We start from the raw sequence: 20029 nt of genomic DNA, 5'->3' as shown, positions 1-20029 counted from the left end.
ATGACGTTACTTTCAAAATTCTTAAACGCATAATGAAGACAAAACATGGAAAAGTGAAATTGCATAGATACCAGAGTGTATGTTGTGCTAGAATACAGGTTTCAGAGTCTGTAGTTATATAGCATAACCTCTAACAAGGCTCACCAGAAAGAAGGCAAAATTTAAGTGGGAGTCTGCTGAACAAATGGCTTTTGAAAAACTATAATCATGTCTGATAAGCCCGCCAATACTTTCTATTCCTGATGAGAATGTTGGAGCATTTATTTTAGATACGGATGCAAGTGGTAACACTATATCTGGATTATTTCTCAGTTACAAAATGGTCAAGAAAAAGTCATAGCATATGGTAGTAAAACTTTAAATACTGCTTAACAAAACTATTGTGTCACAAAACGAGAGCTTTTTGCAGTAGTTCATTTGCAAATTCATCATAAGAACTGACCACAAAAGTTTGACTTATTTACATTCTTTCAAAGAGCCTGAAGGTTTATTAGCTAGATGACTTAGTATTCTAGGAGAGCATTTGAATATGATATTGTATATCGTGAGGGCTCAAAACATTTAAATGCAGATAGCCTTACACGTCAAGTAAAACGTCACTGTAATATAACTAACTGTCCTGAGTGTTTTACATCAAACAAGTTAAAACAAAATCATAAAAAGTCATTTTATAATGAAAATAATGAAAATCAAAATCACTCAAATGTAAAATCTTCAAAACAGTTAGAAACTGAATATTGTGATGTTCAAAGTCAATTTGACCCTATTGAAGGTCAAGGACAAAACAAATTGTTTCCTGAGTTTAAAGGTGAAAGTTTAAATTGCATAAACTCTGTTAACGAAACCTCTGAGTTGTCAAAATCTGAGATAAATTGGTTAAATTGTTGGTCTCATGAAGAATTAATCAATTTTCAGAAAAATGATGTTGCAATTAAGGAACTGATTATACTTAAACAAGTTCATTCTGATAAACCTGATAAGTCAAAATTGTCAGTTGCTGACTCTGATTTGATAAAATTATGGCAGAATTGGGAAATACTGGAAGTACATAATGACCTTTTGTATTGTAAAAATACTGATTGTATTGGGCAGAGTACTTTAAAATTAGTAGCCCCTGAAGAGATAAGAAAATACATTTTTGAACATCTTCATTGTCAAAGATATGCAGGTCATTTGGGAAGAGATAGAACTATTGAAGCAATTAAGCGCCGTTTCTATTGGTCCGGCATGAATAATGACATTGCATTATGGGTACGTCAATGTGACCTTTGTGCACGTTGCAAACCTGGTCCCGGGAAGGGTAAATCAGAACTTAGTCAGATTCGAGCCCATAGACCGATGGAAATATGTGCAGTAGACATTTTAGGTCCTTTGCCTCTTACAAAGAATAGTAATGAATATATAATAGTCTTTGGTTGCTATTTCACTAAGTGGAAGATGGCCTTTGCAGTACCTAATCAAACTGCATATACAGTTGCAGATACCCTAATCACAAACGTTTTTCTACAGTTTGGATTTCCTTCCCAATTACACACTGATCAAGGGAGAAATTTTGAGTCCCAGTTATTTTCGGCTATGTGCAAAATCTTACAAATTGATAAGACACGCACATGTCCATATAACCCAAAATCGGATGGGATGGTAGAAAGATGTAATAAAACATTGATACAGATGCTGACAAATTTTGTTTCATCTGAAGAAAATTATAGGGATTGGGATGACCATCTTCCATTTGTTATGGCAGCATATAGGGCCACTGAACACTCAAGTACTTGTTGTACACCAAACTTACTCATGCTGGGTAGAAATATTGAATACCCCATTGACTTAATGGTAGGTCCTCCCCCGGGTCAAAATGACACTTATTGTCCTATTGAATATGTTGAATGGTTTAAATCTTCAACAAGAAAAGCATTTTTGTTTGCAAATGATCAATTAGGCATATCCGCCACAAGACAAAAACGTTATTATGATAGGGGTCTTAAACCTAGAGAATTTAGTTCTGGTGACTGGGTCTGGAGGTGGTACCCTCCTACTGCAAATAAGAAATTAGCTTTGGGATGGACAGGTCCATACCTAGTCACAGAAAAACTGACCTACTTAACATATAGGATTCAAAAATCCAAAGACTCAAATCCCATTGTTGTACATATTGATCACCTTAAGCCATATGAAGGTAGTCAAGTGACAGGGAACTGGTTGAGTAACCGCCCTACCATTGATACCAATATTAGCATATGTAATGATGCCACTGATTTGGCGCATAATGTAAATTATGATAATGGTGATGTCACAAATGAGACAGATGATGTCATGAATGATGACACAACAACTACTGTACCTTTTGTCCCAAGAACTAGAAGGGAACGAATTGTAAAAACCTAGGCAAATATATAGTCCTAGTTAAAAGTTCAGATGTGATGAACAAATATAAAATACCTAATCATTGTATATATAAATAAATTTTCAGTGTGGAAAATGTGTTAATTTAAGTGTTAATTGACCTTATACAGTGTGTAAATATGTTTGTTAAAAAAATTGATAAAATATAAAGTTTAAAATAATTAAGATATGAAATAAAGTTTAAAGTAGCTTATCATGCACATGTCATGTTTTATAACATGCAATGTTTGAAATACTGTTTGTTTAAATTATTGTTTAAACTTGTAAGTTTCATATCAATGCTAATATACATTAATAACATCATATTTATGAAATGTGTAAATATTTAGATAAAGGGAAGTAAACCCTGTATTTGATTGTATGTGCATGAATGAAAGAATTGCCTCCCTTACTTTTTGAAAATATGTTAATATATAAAAACACTTATATGTAAATTGAAAGTGTAATGAATTTCAATTTTATAGTAATCTATGTCTATGATAGTCGAATATCTTTTTACGATAAATTGTACATTTCAGTATAGTACTCTGGCTCAAGCTATGTTGAATGATACATCCATTAGACCACTGTGGCCGATGGAATCTATTGTGATACATCTCCAGCAGTTATACCCATCTCTAATAATATTATGTTTCATGATATATTTATTATTGTATGGTGGTTGTTTTGTGCCACGTTATATTTTCACTCTGCGGGGCGCCGGAGAGAAATTCGACAAAGTCAACATTTTGTATAAGAAAAAATATGTTGGCATTTTTACGGAACGAAAGTCAAAATTATGACAAAGTAAACATTTTGCTTCACGGGGGCCCAAAGGCGAAAACACGATATACAACAGTCACCACTTTGTTGTACTTTTTCTCCGCGAGGGGAAAATATGACATGGCACAAATCAGCCACCATATACATACCACAGTTATTAAGTGGTGATATGTAAAAAGCCGATAGCATAGTCGGTAGAGCCATGAATTTGTATTGTCACCATCTGAAAATTCTTAGACAGGCCGCACATTTTTCAGACCGGGTATATTTGTAAATTTAGGTAATAAATTGATTTATTTTCAAACTTTAAGAAAATAAGTAAACAAAGTCAAAACTTTGTTAAATAGAATGGTGAATCACAAATTTACTATGATAATATATATGCTATAGTCATATTGAAGAATATTTAACATTAAAGATTAGGTGGAATAAGGCAATTGTAACATTTGTCTAAATGAAAACTTCTAGAAATTCAATTAAATCACAGACAGGATTACATTTATGTTTGTACATGTTGAGACATGGGATTTTAAGAATTATCTTAATACTAATCAAAACCTGTTTATCAATTTGTTTTTACTTCATTGAGTCGTATGGGACTTTCTTTATTTCCTTTGTAAATTGTTAAGAATGAATTAGAAAAGCTTCCCCATTTGACTGTGTTACAACAATTAAAGTAACTTATTGTGAGTTGACAGGGACAGAGAGCAAAGGGGAAAGCAACTTTCTGTCCCACTAACGATGAATTAACTCACCATTTGGGTAATTAAATCTTTGTTAATTATAAAGCGGATATTTTAACAAAACGATAGCGTTTTTTTCTTCTGAACAACTAACTTTTATAAAAGATATTAAACAAATCAATTAACAGCACTTTGCTTATTTAACACGATTTTGAACAACAGAATTGCTTAACAACAAATTGTAACACATAATTTAACAATCTTTTAGTAATTTAGCAATAATTTCGTTGTTAAATATCTAACAGTTTTGAACAACTTGGTCATTGTATTGATGTTATAATAAGTATGTATGTTGTGCTATTTTAAACATTTTACGAGCCTCTACTTCAAATTTCATTGAAACATTTATTCGCAATGTTCAAAATACACTGCACATGTATATTCGCTTTATCAATAGTAATGCATTGTATATCTTCCAACACAGATATCAAATAGACATTCAATAAGATATATCAAAATAACTTGTGACATTTTGTATACAAACTTTTGCGTAATTGGATGTAAGATGCCTAAAAGCTAAATTTGTGTCAGGTCTGAGTCCTTTTTGCGGGGCACCACAATTTATCGTCACTTTGGTCACTTCATAATTTGTCTTTTTAACATGAGCGAACTACGTGCCCTTTTATGTTGTCTTAAAACCGATAATTCTTTTTCAAAAAGATTCCTGTTCACTGCACATTCATTTGTGATAAATCAACCATCTTTAGCGTTTAATCTAACATTTTTACGAAATAATTGAAGAGCTAAATGACTGCGGTCTGACAACATTTTCAGGCTGGAAACTTTACAAATACCAACGAACAAATACAAAACCTTGAGCAATCTAACTTTAAAATTATGTGTTTACCCACCATATGGTTAATGTATTTTTTTGTTAAATTTAAGGTTAGTATAACGTATAGTTGATGAACTTGCCTGATATGAATTATCCCATAAGTTTACATTTTACTTATTAATAAAAAGATTTTTATTTTTTTTATTGAATAATTAAAATTCTCTATGTTTGACGAACAAAGATTAAAACCGATTAGTATGCCCTATGTAAACATATTTTGAAATATTAATTATTTTCTTAGTTCGGTTGGTTAACGGATCAAGTCAATATGAAGGGAGACTTGAAGTTATGCACGATGGGTCTTGGGGAACTGTATGCGATAATGGGTTTGATACACTGTCTGCAAGTGTTGTTTGTAAGATGCTGGATTACCCACCGTAAGTCAAATCTATGAAATACAAACAAACTTTTCAAACGTTTTTGTTTGATGCAAAGTATTTTCAGTAGAGTTTAAGACATAAAATGAACAATAGTAATTGATCGGCTTATGATTTTTCAAAATAATTAATTTTCATGTTCTTGTCTAAGTCAAACAAGTTTAAGTCGTTAAATAAATTATTGCATTACGTTAAAAATGACTTTTATTTAGATATACATTGTTTACATTGTATCTGAGTTTGTTTGATAAAAGAAATGTTTTCCTTTCCAGAAATAATACTCTGGTACTCGGATCCGCACACTTTGGCGCTGGTACATTTTCAATTTATTTAGACGATGTCAAATGTACAGGAAATGAAACATCGTTATCTCAATGTACGCATAAGGGTTGGGGAAAACATAATTGTAGTCTCAAAAATGTTGTTGGTATTTCATGTCCACCAGGTAACTTAGCATGTGTGTTTTTTCTATTATTCCGTAAACTATTTTAATGAAAAAAAAGCAATATTGCCTTACTCCACAATATTTAATTGTTAATAAGCAAATGCGTAAAGAAAGTGGTAGCCTGTATACATCAAAAGTTATCTGACTTTAAAGCTCAATATACATGTATTTGTAAATGCTTTTGTCATAGAGTAAAATAGTAAAAATAGTGTGCAAAATGTACCTTTGAACAAGTACATTTCTTAAGACAACCAACAAATATTGTCTTATTGAATCTCAATTGAGTTTTGTCAACGTATATTTATCCCTTACTAGTTTTTGTTGCCAGTCGATTAAATTAAAGGTGAAAAGAGAATAACATCAGATACTTGCACCTTCAAAATTAATACTTGTTGTTTATACTTGCAAGCATACATTAACGGTACCTGACTTACATGATGTGCATACTTCAAACCAGTGTTTTTTTGTTTGTTTTTTTTATGTCCCACTGACCGCTTATTAACATATTCGATCCCCAGATCTTATAGTTTTAAAGGGCTATAATTGAACATTTTTGATGAGTCGGTAGCTTAGTTGACCGGTCAGACTGTCAGGACAAACGGGAAGACATTTGGTACCGAAGATAATAGTAGATAAGAGTAAATTCTATTATTTCCGTTTTTTTATGCTTTGACTTACATGATGTTCATACTCGAAAGTCGTGTGTTTTTGGGTTTTTTTTTATTTAAGCTCAGCTGTGAGCTTTTGTGATCGCTTTCGTTCGGTGTCCGTCCGTCCGTCCGTAAACTTTTACTTTAAACGACATCTCCTCATAAACCACTTAGGCCATTTCATCCAAACTTCACAGGAATGTTCCTTTGGTAGTCAACTTAAAAAATGTTCAAAGAATTTAATTCCCAGCAGAACTCTGGTTGCCATTGCAACCGAAAGAAAAAAACTTAAAATATCTTCTTTTAAAAAAACGTAAGAGCTAGAGCTTAAATATTTGGCATGAAACATCATCCAGTCAGTGTCTATCAAGTTTGTTCAAATAAATACCCTGTGGTCAAAATTGGCCCCGCCTGGCGGGGTCATTGATTTTCCTTATTTGTAGAGTAAAGTAAAAACTTAAAAAATCTTCTTTAAAAAAATTCAAATAGATAGAACTTAGCTATTAAGCATGAAACATCTCCTAGTAGGTGTCTACCAAGTTTGTTCAAATAAAAGCCCTGTGGTCAATATTGGCCCCACCCCAGGGGAAACCTTTAGAGCTAGAGCTAAGATATTTAGCATGAAACATCTTCTAATGTGTGTCTTCTATTTTTGTTCAAATAAGGGCCCTGGGGTTAAAATCGGCCCCGCCCCGGGGATCAATGATTTTTTTATATGTATATACAATACAAAACAATATGTAGTAAAAACTGAAAAAATCTTCTGTTAAAAAACCCAAAGAGCTAGAGATTAGATATTAAGAATGAATTATCTTCTATTGAGTGCCTACCAAGTTTGTTCAAATAAAAGCCCTGGGGACAAAATTTGCCCTGCCCAAAGGGGGGGGCATTGTTTTTCCCTATATATGAATAGTAAAAACTTAAATAATCTTCTTAGAGTCAGAGCTTAGATATCTATCATGAAACATCTTCAAATGGGTGTCTACTACGGTTGTTCAAATAAAAGCCCTTACGTTAAAATCCCCCCGGGGGCAAATATACAGGTAAGCGATTTCAGGGGCCATCCTGGCCCTTTTGTTTATAAACACATTCGTACCCAAATTCACATATTTTAGATAGGGTCTACTTGAACAATTTTTATGCGTCGGTTAGTTAGTCGACCGGTAGGACTGTAAGAACAAAGGAAAAGACAATTGGTACAAAAACAATAGATAAGAGTGAATTATATTAATTACGTTTGTTATGCTATGGATTTATTGGAAACATTTAAAAATAATGAGTTTCCCTACAATGCTCATTTGTAGTGTAGTAATCCACCTTGTTCACTATAGATCCTAAAACCCTATTTTCTTCATACTTTGCTCAAGAATTGCTCAGAACCAATGACGCTGATGTTCCGACTTAAGATCAAATGCTAGACACTTCCACGATTGCTTTAAAATTGCATATTCCTTTTATGGAATTATTTTCGAACTTCAGTGAAATAGTTTTATTCTTAACAAGAACATATACAAAACTAATGCTCATGAAAAAAGAAAATATTATGATCATCCTAATTGATATGCAAAATATCAAATATAATTTGTGCTATTCTAGATGTTCGATTGGTGAACGGGTCAAATCAATTTGAAGGGAGACTAGAAGTTTGGCATAATAAGCGGTGGGGAACAGTCTGCCATGATTATTTTGATGAGCGCGATGCAACTGTTGTTTGTAGGATCCTGAATTATCCACAGTAAGTAACAATTATTATCTTTTAATCAATTAACTTTTTCCGAATATGCAAATATGCATGTTATAATATGAAATGTCAAATTAACGTCTTTCACGTACCTCGTATGGATTTTAGATAAAACAATTATGAACCTGAGCATATGATAAATTTGTATTATAATTTTGTTAAAACTCATACAAAAACAACGTCCAGCATGAAAACAGAGAGACGGTAATTCTTAAAACTTAGCATTATTCAGTTGCCGCTTGTTCGAAGCAGATATTTTAATGTTATAGGCACATTGGCAAAGCTGGCATTCAATAATGGGCAAACCAAGTGACTCGCACAATATCATGAAGAATATATTCAAAAACCCGAATTCAGACAAACACTTAGGCTTATAGAAAATATGTCATTTTTTAGTTTTTACTTCTCTTTTGTCTCATAAACCGTGTATGTTCTAATGGATAATCCTCAGCCAGTGTGAGGATGATTTCTGGCGGCATCCATTTGTGCGTATCAAATTAAAGCTAATGAATGTCATTTAAAGCCTTACATCATCAGAAGCAATCTACGAAAAATGGTATGTGTATACTTAAAGAACGTTTTCTTAAACAACAAGTTAACATCGAGCTAGAAAGAAAAATCGGAAAATATTATTCACGTCACATTAAACACTGAACTCAGTGGTTTATTCCATTTTATATACTTTAAAATGTATACGTTGTTAATTGTTTACTGAGAAGCGTCTTACGTTTTCACGTTTTGAAACATAAACACAATAGCTACAATATCACCAAAGACTAATATATGATCAAGTGAACCGTGTACCGAAATTCGCTATTCTTTTAACTTTGAAACACCTCACCGATTATCCGGTGACCGATATGTTGCTGTTATCCTCATATTGACACATAAAATAATTCTTACTTTCCCGTCCATTGAACAATTAAACAATATCTTCCACAGCTGCAAAGAGACAATCACATGCTTTTTAAAGGCCTCAGAAATGCTATCATTTTTTTTATTTTTCAAAAACTATTATAATTTTGATATCTTGTGACAGTTCCCAAAAAAATATTATTTTGCCATATACATCGCCTATCTTTTGCTGATTTTGTTTCATTGAAAGTCTGTTTTTGGCAGCTATGAATATATTATTTTTTTTACATTAAATCGGACTGAGATGTCATTCCTTATATATGATGCATCCAGTTAAAACATTAGAATGCTTTGAAAGTGAGATAAATGTTTGACGAATCAATCTGTATAAAAGAGCATAAAAGAAATTTTAAATAATTGATTTCTCAGAAACAGAACAACCACATCCGTTTCGTTGACGTTATTAAGAAATGAAAATGTTACACTCCATTGCTGATGGGCAAAAACATATCAGCAGATAACAAACCTTATTCCGATATGTGCTCATAGATATCTCAACATATGTGTGAAGATTATTGCAAGAGCGGAAACATTAGAATTTTGCACAGCAATCCATATGGAAGGAATATTTGCCGGTTTTGTTATCCCACGCCGATGGAATCGAGAGGAGTTATTGTTTCGGCGCTGTCCGTCCGACCTTTCGTCCGTCCATCCATCCGTTCTAATTTTGTTTCCGCGCTAGTTTTCTGCAACTGCTGGCTGGAATTCAACGAAACTTAATGAGAACCATCAAATAATGAATGCCAATTGGAGATGCGCATATTGTCGCCTTGTTCCGGTCCAAGCCTTCAACACAGAGTTATGGCCCTTGATTATGCATATAAAGCAATAATCGTTTCGTGCTATATCTTTGCAACCACTGGCTGGAATCCAACGACACTTTATGGAATCGTTCAATACTAAAAGGAGATGCGCATATTATTGCCTGACTGCTGTCAAATTATATATCACAGAGTTATGGCCCTTGATTAGTTATGCAGTATGCATATACAGCAATAATCGTTTCCGTGCTACTTCTCTGCAACTACTGGCAGAAATTCTATTGAACTTTATAGGAACTATCAATACCATGAGGTTATGCGCATATTGTTGCCTTAATCAGGTCAGACCCCTCATCACAAACCTATGGCCCTTAATTCATTATGCAGTACGCATATAGAGTAGTAATTGTTTCTCTTAGAAACCACTGTTAGGAATTCAATTAAACTTAATGGGAACCATCAATACCAAGAGGAGATGCGCATATCCTTGCCTTGTTTAGGTCAAACCTTTTGACACAGAGTTATGGCTCTTGATTAGTAATGCATTATGCATATAGAGTAAAAATAAGTTTCGTGCTATTTAACTGCAACTACTGATATGAATTCAAGGAGACTTTATTGGAACCTTCAATACCAAGAGGAGATGCGCATATCATCGCTTTGCTTAGGTCAGCCCCTCCAACACAGAGTTATGAACCTTGATAAGGTATGCAGTATGCATATAGAGCAATTATCGTTTTCGTCTATTTCTCTGCAATTACTGACTGGATTTCAATGAAACTGTGTGTAAACAATCAATACCAATATGGAAACCATCAATACTAAATGAAAATACGCATATCCTTGCCTTTTTTCAGTCATATTTTTTAACACTGAGTTTATCCTTGGTTAGTTATGCAGTATTAATATAGAGCAATAATCATTTCTGTGCTATTTCTCTGCAACTACTGGCTGGAATTCAGGAAAACTTTGTGGAAACAATCAATGGCAATAGTTGATGAGCATCTAGTCTCTGGCAGACCCTTCAACACAGAGTTATGGCCCTTTATTATTTATGCATTATGCATATAGAGCCATTATCGTTTCAATGCTATTTCCCTGTATCTTCTAGCTTGAATTCAATGCAACTTTATGGGAACCATCAATACCAAGAGGAAATGCTTATATTGCACCGGTCATACCCTTAATCACAGAGTTATGTCCCTTATTTCGTTTTGTAGTATGCGTATAGAGTAATAATTGTTTCCGTGCTATCTCTCTGCAACCACTAGAAGGAATTCAATAATACTTTGTTGAAACAAGCAATACCAATAGGAGATAAGCATATAGTCATCTTGTCCCTGTCAGATCCTTCAACTGAGAGTTATGACCCTTGATTAGTTATGCGGTATGCATATAGTGCAATAATTGTTTACGCGTTATTTCTTTGCAATATCTGGCTTGAATTCCATGAAACTTTATGAGAATTATTTATACAGAGAAGAGATGCGCATATCATTGCCATGTTTAGGTCAGGGTTGCATTTCGGACGGATTTTAGTCGTTAGTGCAAAGCTGTGAAAAAAAGTTCTAAGTATAATTTTAAGACTTAACTAAGTACTATTCCTATGGGTGTCTAAGGGCACTACTAACATATGTCATAAATACAAAAACAAGTGCTTAAAAACATTGCAGCTCTTGTTTTACTGTATGATATAGATATATGTATACGTAAAATGAAAGGCATAAGTGAAGAAAAAGTTATTAACACCTGTAATATTAAATAATTTTTAGTCAATGTATTTACACTGATTTAATATGACTTATGATAAGTTTTGGTTATCTGTATATAACTTAATTCAATACATTTAAGGTAAATATAACTTTTGTTAAAATTAACTTGTACATTTTTGCTAACCAGTGTAATGATAGGTTTTATTAGTCAAAAAAATCCGTACCGCTCATAGTTTATGACTCACATTGTGACTGATATGGCTTTGTCGGACTTAGTTTGGCGTGTGTTTTATTTTCAAGATTCAGTTTTTTTTTTAATTTACATAAAATTCAAACACGACATTATTCACCTATAAACAGATAAAGCAGTCAAGTGCATTATTAAATCTACATTATATATGCATGGCATAAAAAATGGAAGGATAACACATCATATGTAGTCAGATATGACGTCAATAAACCATATGACGTCATTTAAATAACTTCTACGCATAATAGAATTCATCGTCGGATACCGACGGCCGAACCATTAACATTCTGTGACATGTTTATAAATCATGTAAATCGTGGGTATCCGACGATGAATAGAATTCAAATGTTTTTATTTAGGAAAAAGATATCAATTCTGAGTGCATTGTTGTAGAATAATGCACGGTTTGAGTTCAAATGCGTAGTTATATAATCACGAGGGCCGATAGGTCTGAGTGATTAATTACAAAGCATTTGAACGACATATATACATTGAAGATTTAATATCTATTTCCATTCTAACACGTCAAAAAAATATAATTATTATTATTATTATTATTATAATAAAGTTGGACTTTATGTTTGGTGGTTAAATTTGTTTTCGCCTCAGAGGTTCCAATAGAAACGTTCTTTAAAGGCCGTTCCAGTGGGTTGAAAAAAAAAACTGTCGTTAAATCTACCGTGTGTAGAAACATTTTGAGAATAACGAATTTTGAAAACGTTGATAAAACTTTGTTTGTTTATTTTATTTCAGTCTATAATTTTCCAAGCAAAATACAAATTATTAAAAGTGAAATAAATGTAAAACTTAACTCGTCTGCGACATTAAAATAGCGTACTTGATTTTGATTGTTTTGCATGTGCTGTTTGGCGCTATATTGTGACGTCACGTAAACAACACTTTAAACGTCTGTACAGCGTTAACGACTGAATTAAAGATATTGGTGTTCGATTCACTTTCTTAGTTAGGCCATTTTCTTTCATTCTACATAGTTTTCACAACAAAATTCGACAAAAGTTGTTTTTATTTATAAGATTTTTCAAACAAAATGGCGCCCTCAATGTAAAAATACACAGGGAGATAATAAGAACGGCGAGTGCATTGTTGTAGAATAATGCACGCTTCGGGCCTTCTTTGTTTATATAGAAAAATTTCCGATAGTGTTAGAATGATTATTTTGATAGAAATATATATCATTTTCTTATGTTACAGTAAAATAACGCATGGTTAATCGTTCAAATGTTTTGTAATAAATTACTTAAGGCCTACCAACCTTAGTCATTACATTCCTTCGCATTTGAACTAAGAAGGCGCACTATCCTACAACAATTCACTCAAATTAGACTTATTTCCTAAATATTAAGTGGGTTTGTTTTCGTTTGAGTAAAATATGAAACATATTTTCAAGAATCCTGTCTGCCATGTGTGCTTAAAGAATGATTTTAAAAGAAACTCAAAAAATTATTAGTTCCCTTAGATCAACATTATAGCATTAATGATATGAAGGAAGGTAATAGAAAAGAAATATGAATGAATAAATGTCAATTATAAACTATTAGTATATTTTAGCAGTGTCTGCTTAATCATCTGCAATATGCCTTATGTCTCCAGTTGTTGTGTTACTTATAACCAGCATTATCAACTGTCGTACGACCGTTTTTATCATACAATTGTGGTGGTGTCTTATCAAACGTTGCAGATTTTCTTAATCATGCGATTTTCGCCAGATAGTGCGTTTTTCTACGACCGCAAAGAAGCAAACGTAGATCAAACAAAATGGTCGTCATGCTTTCTGTAAATGCTACAAGGCCGTTGAAAAAGTCGGCCTTTCAGGCAACGAGTGCAACTAATGGATTGCCCGAGTTGTCATGTTGTTGTGGTCGACTATCAGCTTTGTTAATGCGATAATTCAGACTTTTAAAATGGTGTCGGCAAGACCTTTCATTTTTAAATGGTCGGTCATTTTTAAATGGTCGGTCGTATGCTGTGAGCAGTTTGACAAAAAATATTTACTTTATTTGTTTACTTAAACCATAGCAACGACGCGCATGCGAATAGAACGTTGAGACAGAAAATCATTCTGGATAAAAGGGACTAAATTAATTTGACTTAATACATCTCAATTTTAAGTCATTGAAATTTATAACACTCTTAACTTTATTTATGTAGATCTGACTTGAATATTTTAGGTTTTGTAATGCAGATGTTTTGCTGTTTAAGCATGATCATGATTTTCATGTGTTAGCCTTTGCTAGTTTACATCAGCTGAAAAATGTAAACTATACATGTATAAATAATAATAATATGTTTTTTAACTCATTTTTTAACTCATTCCACCAGGCATAATTTGGAAAAAAACAACACTTTACTTAACGTCTGGGAATTGATAAATATTCAAACAATGTATAATGTTCAACCCATTCGTCATTTTTTTTCAAACGTATTTATAATAAATTGTTAACAGTTTGTTGTTATGTGATTATAGTATTTTTTTCTCTTTAGAGACATATCAACCTAACATGAGGAATCCTTTTATAACAGACTATGTAGTACAGACATCATAATGATAAAAATCCTTGTAATGCCAGTCATGTTTTAGTTAAAAAAAATTTGCAGCAACATCATAACTGTCATTGTTTTGTATATCGAACTAATTCTTTATGTTATTTTCAATATCGTATTGTGTGTCAAAGGGGCTATTACCGACAGTGAATTTGCAGTTATGTACAAATAAATCAAAGTAATGATTTTATGTTTCTGTCTTAAATTTTGCAAACGTTTCATTTCAGTGGATTAAATATCTAGTTAAACAAATAGATAATACATGTTTTCACTGCAGATACATTCATAAAACTAGTGGTGTTCTATTTTTACCTCTGAAATGTCCAGGCATAATGTTCTGTTGTGTATGTGCTTACATACTCTTTGTTAAAGTAGAGGTTTGGCAGAGCGTGACAAGAAGATAACTTATCAGTACAAATTGAAGATGACATAATTAAAAGCACAAGTCAGGATTGATTATTTAAACTAATGTATTCTGAATTTTTGGATTTAAATATACATACTAATCAACAACATATAATTACTTGTTCAAAGGACATGCATACATTTTACTGAATTGAAACAATTTTATTTCATTTTAAGGTATTAGCACCCTGATGCATTACCTCCGCTTTGAAGAGTATTCAAATAGGCTAGAATTACTGTTAACTACATTGAAAATGAGGGCCATGGGTTCAATCCCCAGAAGGGTCAATTTTTTTTTCTTTCTTTTTTTCTTTTAACATTATATATGTATCTCTCATGTCCCATATGGAAAGAAAAAAGTGTTTAATTTTGAATTTTTAATTTATATAGGTATTTATTGGCTAAATTAGCTAAATCTAGTAATAAATATGGTACCTGATATTTTCAAAGTGTAATATAATCAAAACTAGACGGTAAAAGTATTTCATATTTTACAAGATCAACCACTTCAATTACTTTTTTAAAATTTGGGGAAACTTTGAAAACAGGCACTCATTTGGGTAAATTTTAAGAATTTTTTGAATTAGGCTACCTAAGTAGAAAAATGGTCAGACATGTTGTAAAAATGGGTGGGGTAGGGTAACATTTTTATACAGATTTCATAAATTTTAAGTAGAAACCATAATTTTGCTTATGTGGATTGTTAGCTGAATGGTACTATTTGTTTCTTACCAAAAATTCATGGGAAAACATTTTTCATTAGAATGTTATTGCAGATTATTTAAAGGTTCCTCATTTCTAAAAAGGGCCCTCATAACATCCTAGCTTGAGCTCATTAGTGCCCATTAGGGTCCTAATACCTTAACATATCACAACAAAAAAGTTTGGTAAACTAGTATTTCACTTCAACCAATATTAGCACAGAAAATGTTTTGTTTTTAAAGATTTGATTATAATTTAAATTTTTCATCAGTGATTTTAAATAATAACAAAAAGTGATAAAAAACAAATTATGTTCCCCAATAAAGTCAAGTAAAGTAAGAAAATCAATGAACAATAACTGTATAAAGACAATCATTATAATGTTCATGATAAATCATATTTTTGTATTTTTGATATAAAGAAACACCGCTGTAAGTCTACCAATCTGTAGGTCTACCAATCTATATACTATCTTATGTATGTCTCAATAAATCAACAAACTTCAGATCTTAAAACATGTATACAAAACTTATGTCAATATTTTTTCTATACAGGGAGATAATTGAAAAATAAATGAAGCTATGTTATATGGATTATAATATTTCATTATTAATGGTTGTATTAATATTCCTCTCTTGAAAAGTATAAGTACTGGTAAGTATAATGAAATGGAAAATAATTTTTTTCCACTCACTGTCTTAATCAATGTGAAACAAATGATTCATAGACTTAAGTTATGACTAAAATTATAGTTACCATGTTGTTTTCTATTTAAGAAATTTGAAGCTTACATGTACAGAAAGTAAAGAAAATTAAAAAGAACATGTATAATAAAGTACCACTAAATGTCCAACACAGCACATACACATGTAGAAATTATTTTAACCCAAAAGTGTGTATCATATACCAAAAACATACTTTGCTAATGTATTTTATGTCAAAACTACTTTATATGCCAATAATAACATTAGAATTATGTTGTTAAATGTTCAAGCTTGATGAAAATTGAACTTTTTGTCTTGATAATAAAGACTATAAAATGTGATATCTCATTTAGCGGAAGGCAATCATAGTATGTATCATACATACGGATCTTTACTGCTTTGAACAAAGACAACTTATATACAATGTACTTGGTTTAAACTTGATATATTTTTAACTCTAGAAAAGCAAACAATAACAAACTTGTATCCTAATATATTAAATGCAAATAATATGTGCCAATGCAAGTCAAAACAACTTTTTAATTAAAGTGACCTTAAAAAGACACTCATGTAAGATCCTCTATGTAAAAGTTTTATAATTAATAGAAATTGTGTCGATTTGTCAATACTGTCCAGACAGTAGATTTACTGGTATCCCTCAACACAGCTGTTTGTTCTTTAACTAGTAAATAAACTTCAATGTCTGTTTTGTCTGACATATGAATTACAAATTATCTCATGCTAAGAGATTTCAGTTTGAATACAATTAATTACATATTTCAATCTAGATTACTTCCAAACTGAATTTAGTGAAAATAAATCAAATTGTCTTTTTTATTCAATATATAAGTACTTCCATTCAATGCTGTGATATAGTGCTTATCAAAGTTCTCTAAAACTTAAGGAAAACCTGACAACAGATAAGTGAGTCATTAACAAGTATCAAGTAAAAATCAAAGAGTTATAGTAAAACAGAATGGGAATTATCCTTTACAAGTTATACTTACTGTCACAGCTTGTCTGTTGCCACTGGATCATTGTCACACATTGAAGCACCTTAAATATAATGTTCATTATAAATATCGTACCTGCATTTTACCACTGGACAAAAACATTATAATAATAATAATATTACATTCAAAGTCAAAAACTTACAATTTGTCCATGACAAGCATAAGTAAGTGAGTACATGATCTGGATAGCAACAATCTTTGAAAGACATTTTGGTTGTTGCTGAGAGGTGTTGTTCAATAAGTTTATAATTAATGTTTACTCTAAATTTGGTAGGTAAAAATTAAAACTGTTGTAATGAGGTAGTCTTAATGCTCTACAAAGGACATTTCTGAGGAGGTTGCATAGTGTCTATACATTAAAACAAAGATATTTGAATAGAAGGAATTATATCCACCATTTATTTCCATCTAAACTTTTAGTATCAATGAAGTAACACAAGACTGGAGATAAATTAATTTATAATATGTAAACTAGAAATATCTGATTAATTGCGAAATATTATAAAGAAGCAATGTCATGAAATTAAAGTTTTTCCATCTTCATTTAATAGTGCCTTACATACTCACCATTACAATCTTGTCTCTTTCTGAGGATTAGATTCACTGGCTGGTCTTTATACCCTAAGAAATATAATCACAGTCAAAAAAATAAAAATATTATTTATAAACATGTAAATCAACTTTTTTTGAAGAGTTACAAACTCATTAAATTAGAAAAAGAAGAAAAAAATACATGTTGATGAGCTTAAAGTCTATATTTTTAATTATTAATTAATGGTTTAAATTTATCATAATACAATCAGGTTACATTAATGCATACTTGACAATTTGTGTAACTTTGCCTAAAGTATAACATATTGTATGTGAAAGTAGTCTAGTTACATTTTTAAGCTGTAAGTAACAGTTAAAAGGTACACAATTTTGTCAAAATGCAATGAGTGAATATATTAGGTCTGAAGATATTTACGTCTTTAAGTTGTGACCATCTTAGAAATAGTTTCAAGTTAGTGCCTTACTTTTTTCAGAGAGATTACATAAAGAAAATAGAAATTTAAAAAAGGCATAGCTTTGCGTTAAGTTAAATAAAAATGTAATTAAAATGATGTCGACTAATTAGATCATGGTAGGTTTAAATTATACTAATTATTTATCCATACATACCTTATTTCCCATTACTTTTGATCTAAGACGGTAGTCAAACTAACTTCCCGCTTACCAATTCCTCCCCTTACATTTCCTCCTGACTATTTCTCCCCAATTTATTCTTATCAATAAATTGATATTGATCACTATAATCATACATTTATATAAATATGAAAAATAGCATGTTATTACAGATTACTACACAATATGAGTAAATATTTATAAACATTCAATATGTGATAAATGTGATGTTTTATTTTTCTTAACATAAATTGTAGTGGAAAATTAATTGTATGTTTTTGAATATATATTTGAACAAAAAGCTAATATTTGGTGACATACCAAAACATATCTTTTACCATTTTAGTAATGATAATCACAAATACATTTTTAGGAATTATTTTAACACTAAAATTATATATACATACTATATGTTCAAAAATCCTCATCTAACATTGTATCTGTTACTAACCACATTTATTCATGTTAACATGAAATGTCTGTAATAAAGGAAATTTGACTTGACTTAACTAACTATACAATAAACAAATGAATGGAGTTTTTAGTTAACCACTAGAGTCTAGTGATAATTACAGGAGTTTATCAATGACAACCCTACAACCATTTTATTTCACAATGAAGGTGTTGATTGGATTAAAAACTAGAAAAAATGTTAAAAAGTAAAGACACTTTTCAAGACAGATTAAATAAATCAATATAAAATTTTAAGCAGGATTTCCAGATATATTTGGTTGCACATAATACCAATCACATTCTTTGGATTTTTTTTTCATTAAAGAAACCTATTATCTTAAGATCTTGACTAAGTTCAACAAATAAGTTGCTTATTATACTTAATTTAACAAATTTTGAAACTGCTTCCTTAATGATATTATTAATATTTGATAAAGATATTGCTTACAATATTTCCTATGATTTACACCATGACAGAAAATAATATAAATAAAACTAAAGTTCCTTTGTAGAAACAAATGAAAATGAATAAATTATATATTTCTTTGGGGGACTGTTAAGGGATGAAAATGGAAAAGGTTTAGGTGAGAACAGTCAGGGCAGGAACTGGTTAGGGGAGAATAGTCTGTCATTCATCCAAGACAAGTGTGTATCATTTTTCTGTGAGACGTGCAGTTTGTTACAGTAAATACATGTATACAATAGAAATTAGAAAGTTATAAATGATTGTTTATCATCTTTATATTGCTTTAACCTAGCTCCAATATAAAACACATTTAGATATAACGTAAGACTGTTTGTAATTTTCTTAAGTACTAGATCTAAACAAGAAATGATGTAAACAATCAAATATAACTACATGTATAAGTTTGCTTGTCTTAATAATGTATAACAGCTTCCTCACAATTATTAATGCATGCATCAAACTCAAGTCAGAAGCCTAGTTAATTTTTGTGGTTGTAAGTTGCTTTAGAATTACAACAGTCTTATCTTGTTGTTATATTTTCTGGTCCTTCGGGATCATTGATGCCAACACTATAAAGTGTTGAGAATTGAGTACCGCTCAAGCCGGTGCTAGGGGGCGTGAGGGATGTTGCACTTATTCATTATCCCTCATGTACAGACTCAATCAAACCGAGTCTGCAATTCTTATGTTATTTTGTTGTGCTTGTTAATGCTTCCGAGGGATCACTTTGTTTCCAGACTTATCAACGACCGTACGATTTTGGAATTCTTATATTACAATTTTGATATACGATTGTCGTACGCTCAAGCGTAAGACTGTCTTATCAACTCGGTCGTGCGTTCAACCTAAAATCTTACGATTTTCATAGACGTAAGATTGTTATGCCTGCGCAATAACACGTACTCTTCAAAATGGAGATAAGGCGCAAATAAATGTCAAACTGAACGAAGACGTCTGTTGTTTTTT

General features: G+C 31.4%; 1 protein-coding gene across 1 annotated transcript in view; it reads left to right on the top strand.

Annotated features, from left to right (window-relative positions):
* The window catches only part of LOC132719319 (deleted in malignant brain tumors 1 protein-like), an 84490-nt gene that overhangs the window by 23650 nt on the left and 40811 nt on the right, over positions 1-20029 (top strand). Inside the window, exons 6-8 of the mRNA XM_060703085.1 lie at positions 4985-5120; positions 5393-5565; positions 7812-7950. Of these exons, the coding sequence (XP_060559068.1) occupies positions 4985-5120; positions 5393-5565; positions 7812-7950 (448 nt within the window). The remainder of the gene's footprint in view (positions 1-4984; positions 5121-5392; positions 5566-7811; positions 7951-20029) is intronic.

Source organism: Ruditapes philippinarum, unplaced genomic scaffold (assembly GCF_026571515.1).
Source record: "Ruditapes philippinarum isolate M1 unplaced genomic scaffold, ASM2657151v2 ctg6733_1_1_1_1, whole genome shotgun sequence".
Classification (NCBI taxonomy): Eukaryota; Metazoa; Mollusca; class Bivalvia; order Venerida; family Veneridae; genus Ruditapes; species Ruditapes philippinarum.
This window is presented reverse-complemented; position numbering and strand designations above follow the sequence as displayed.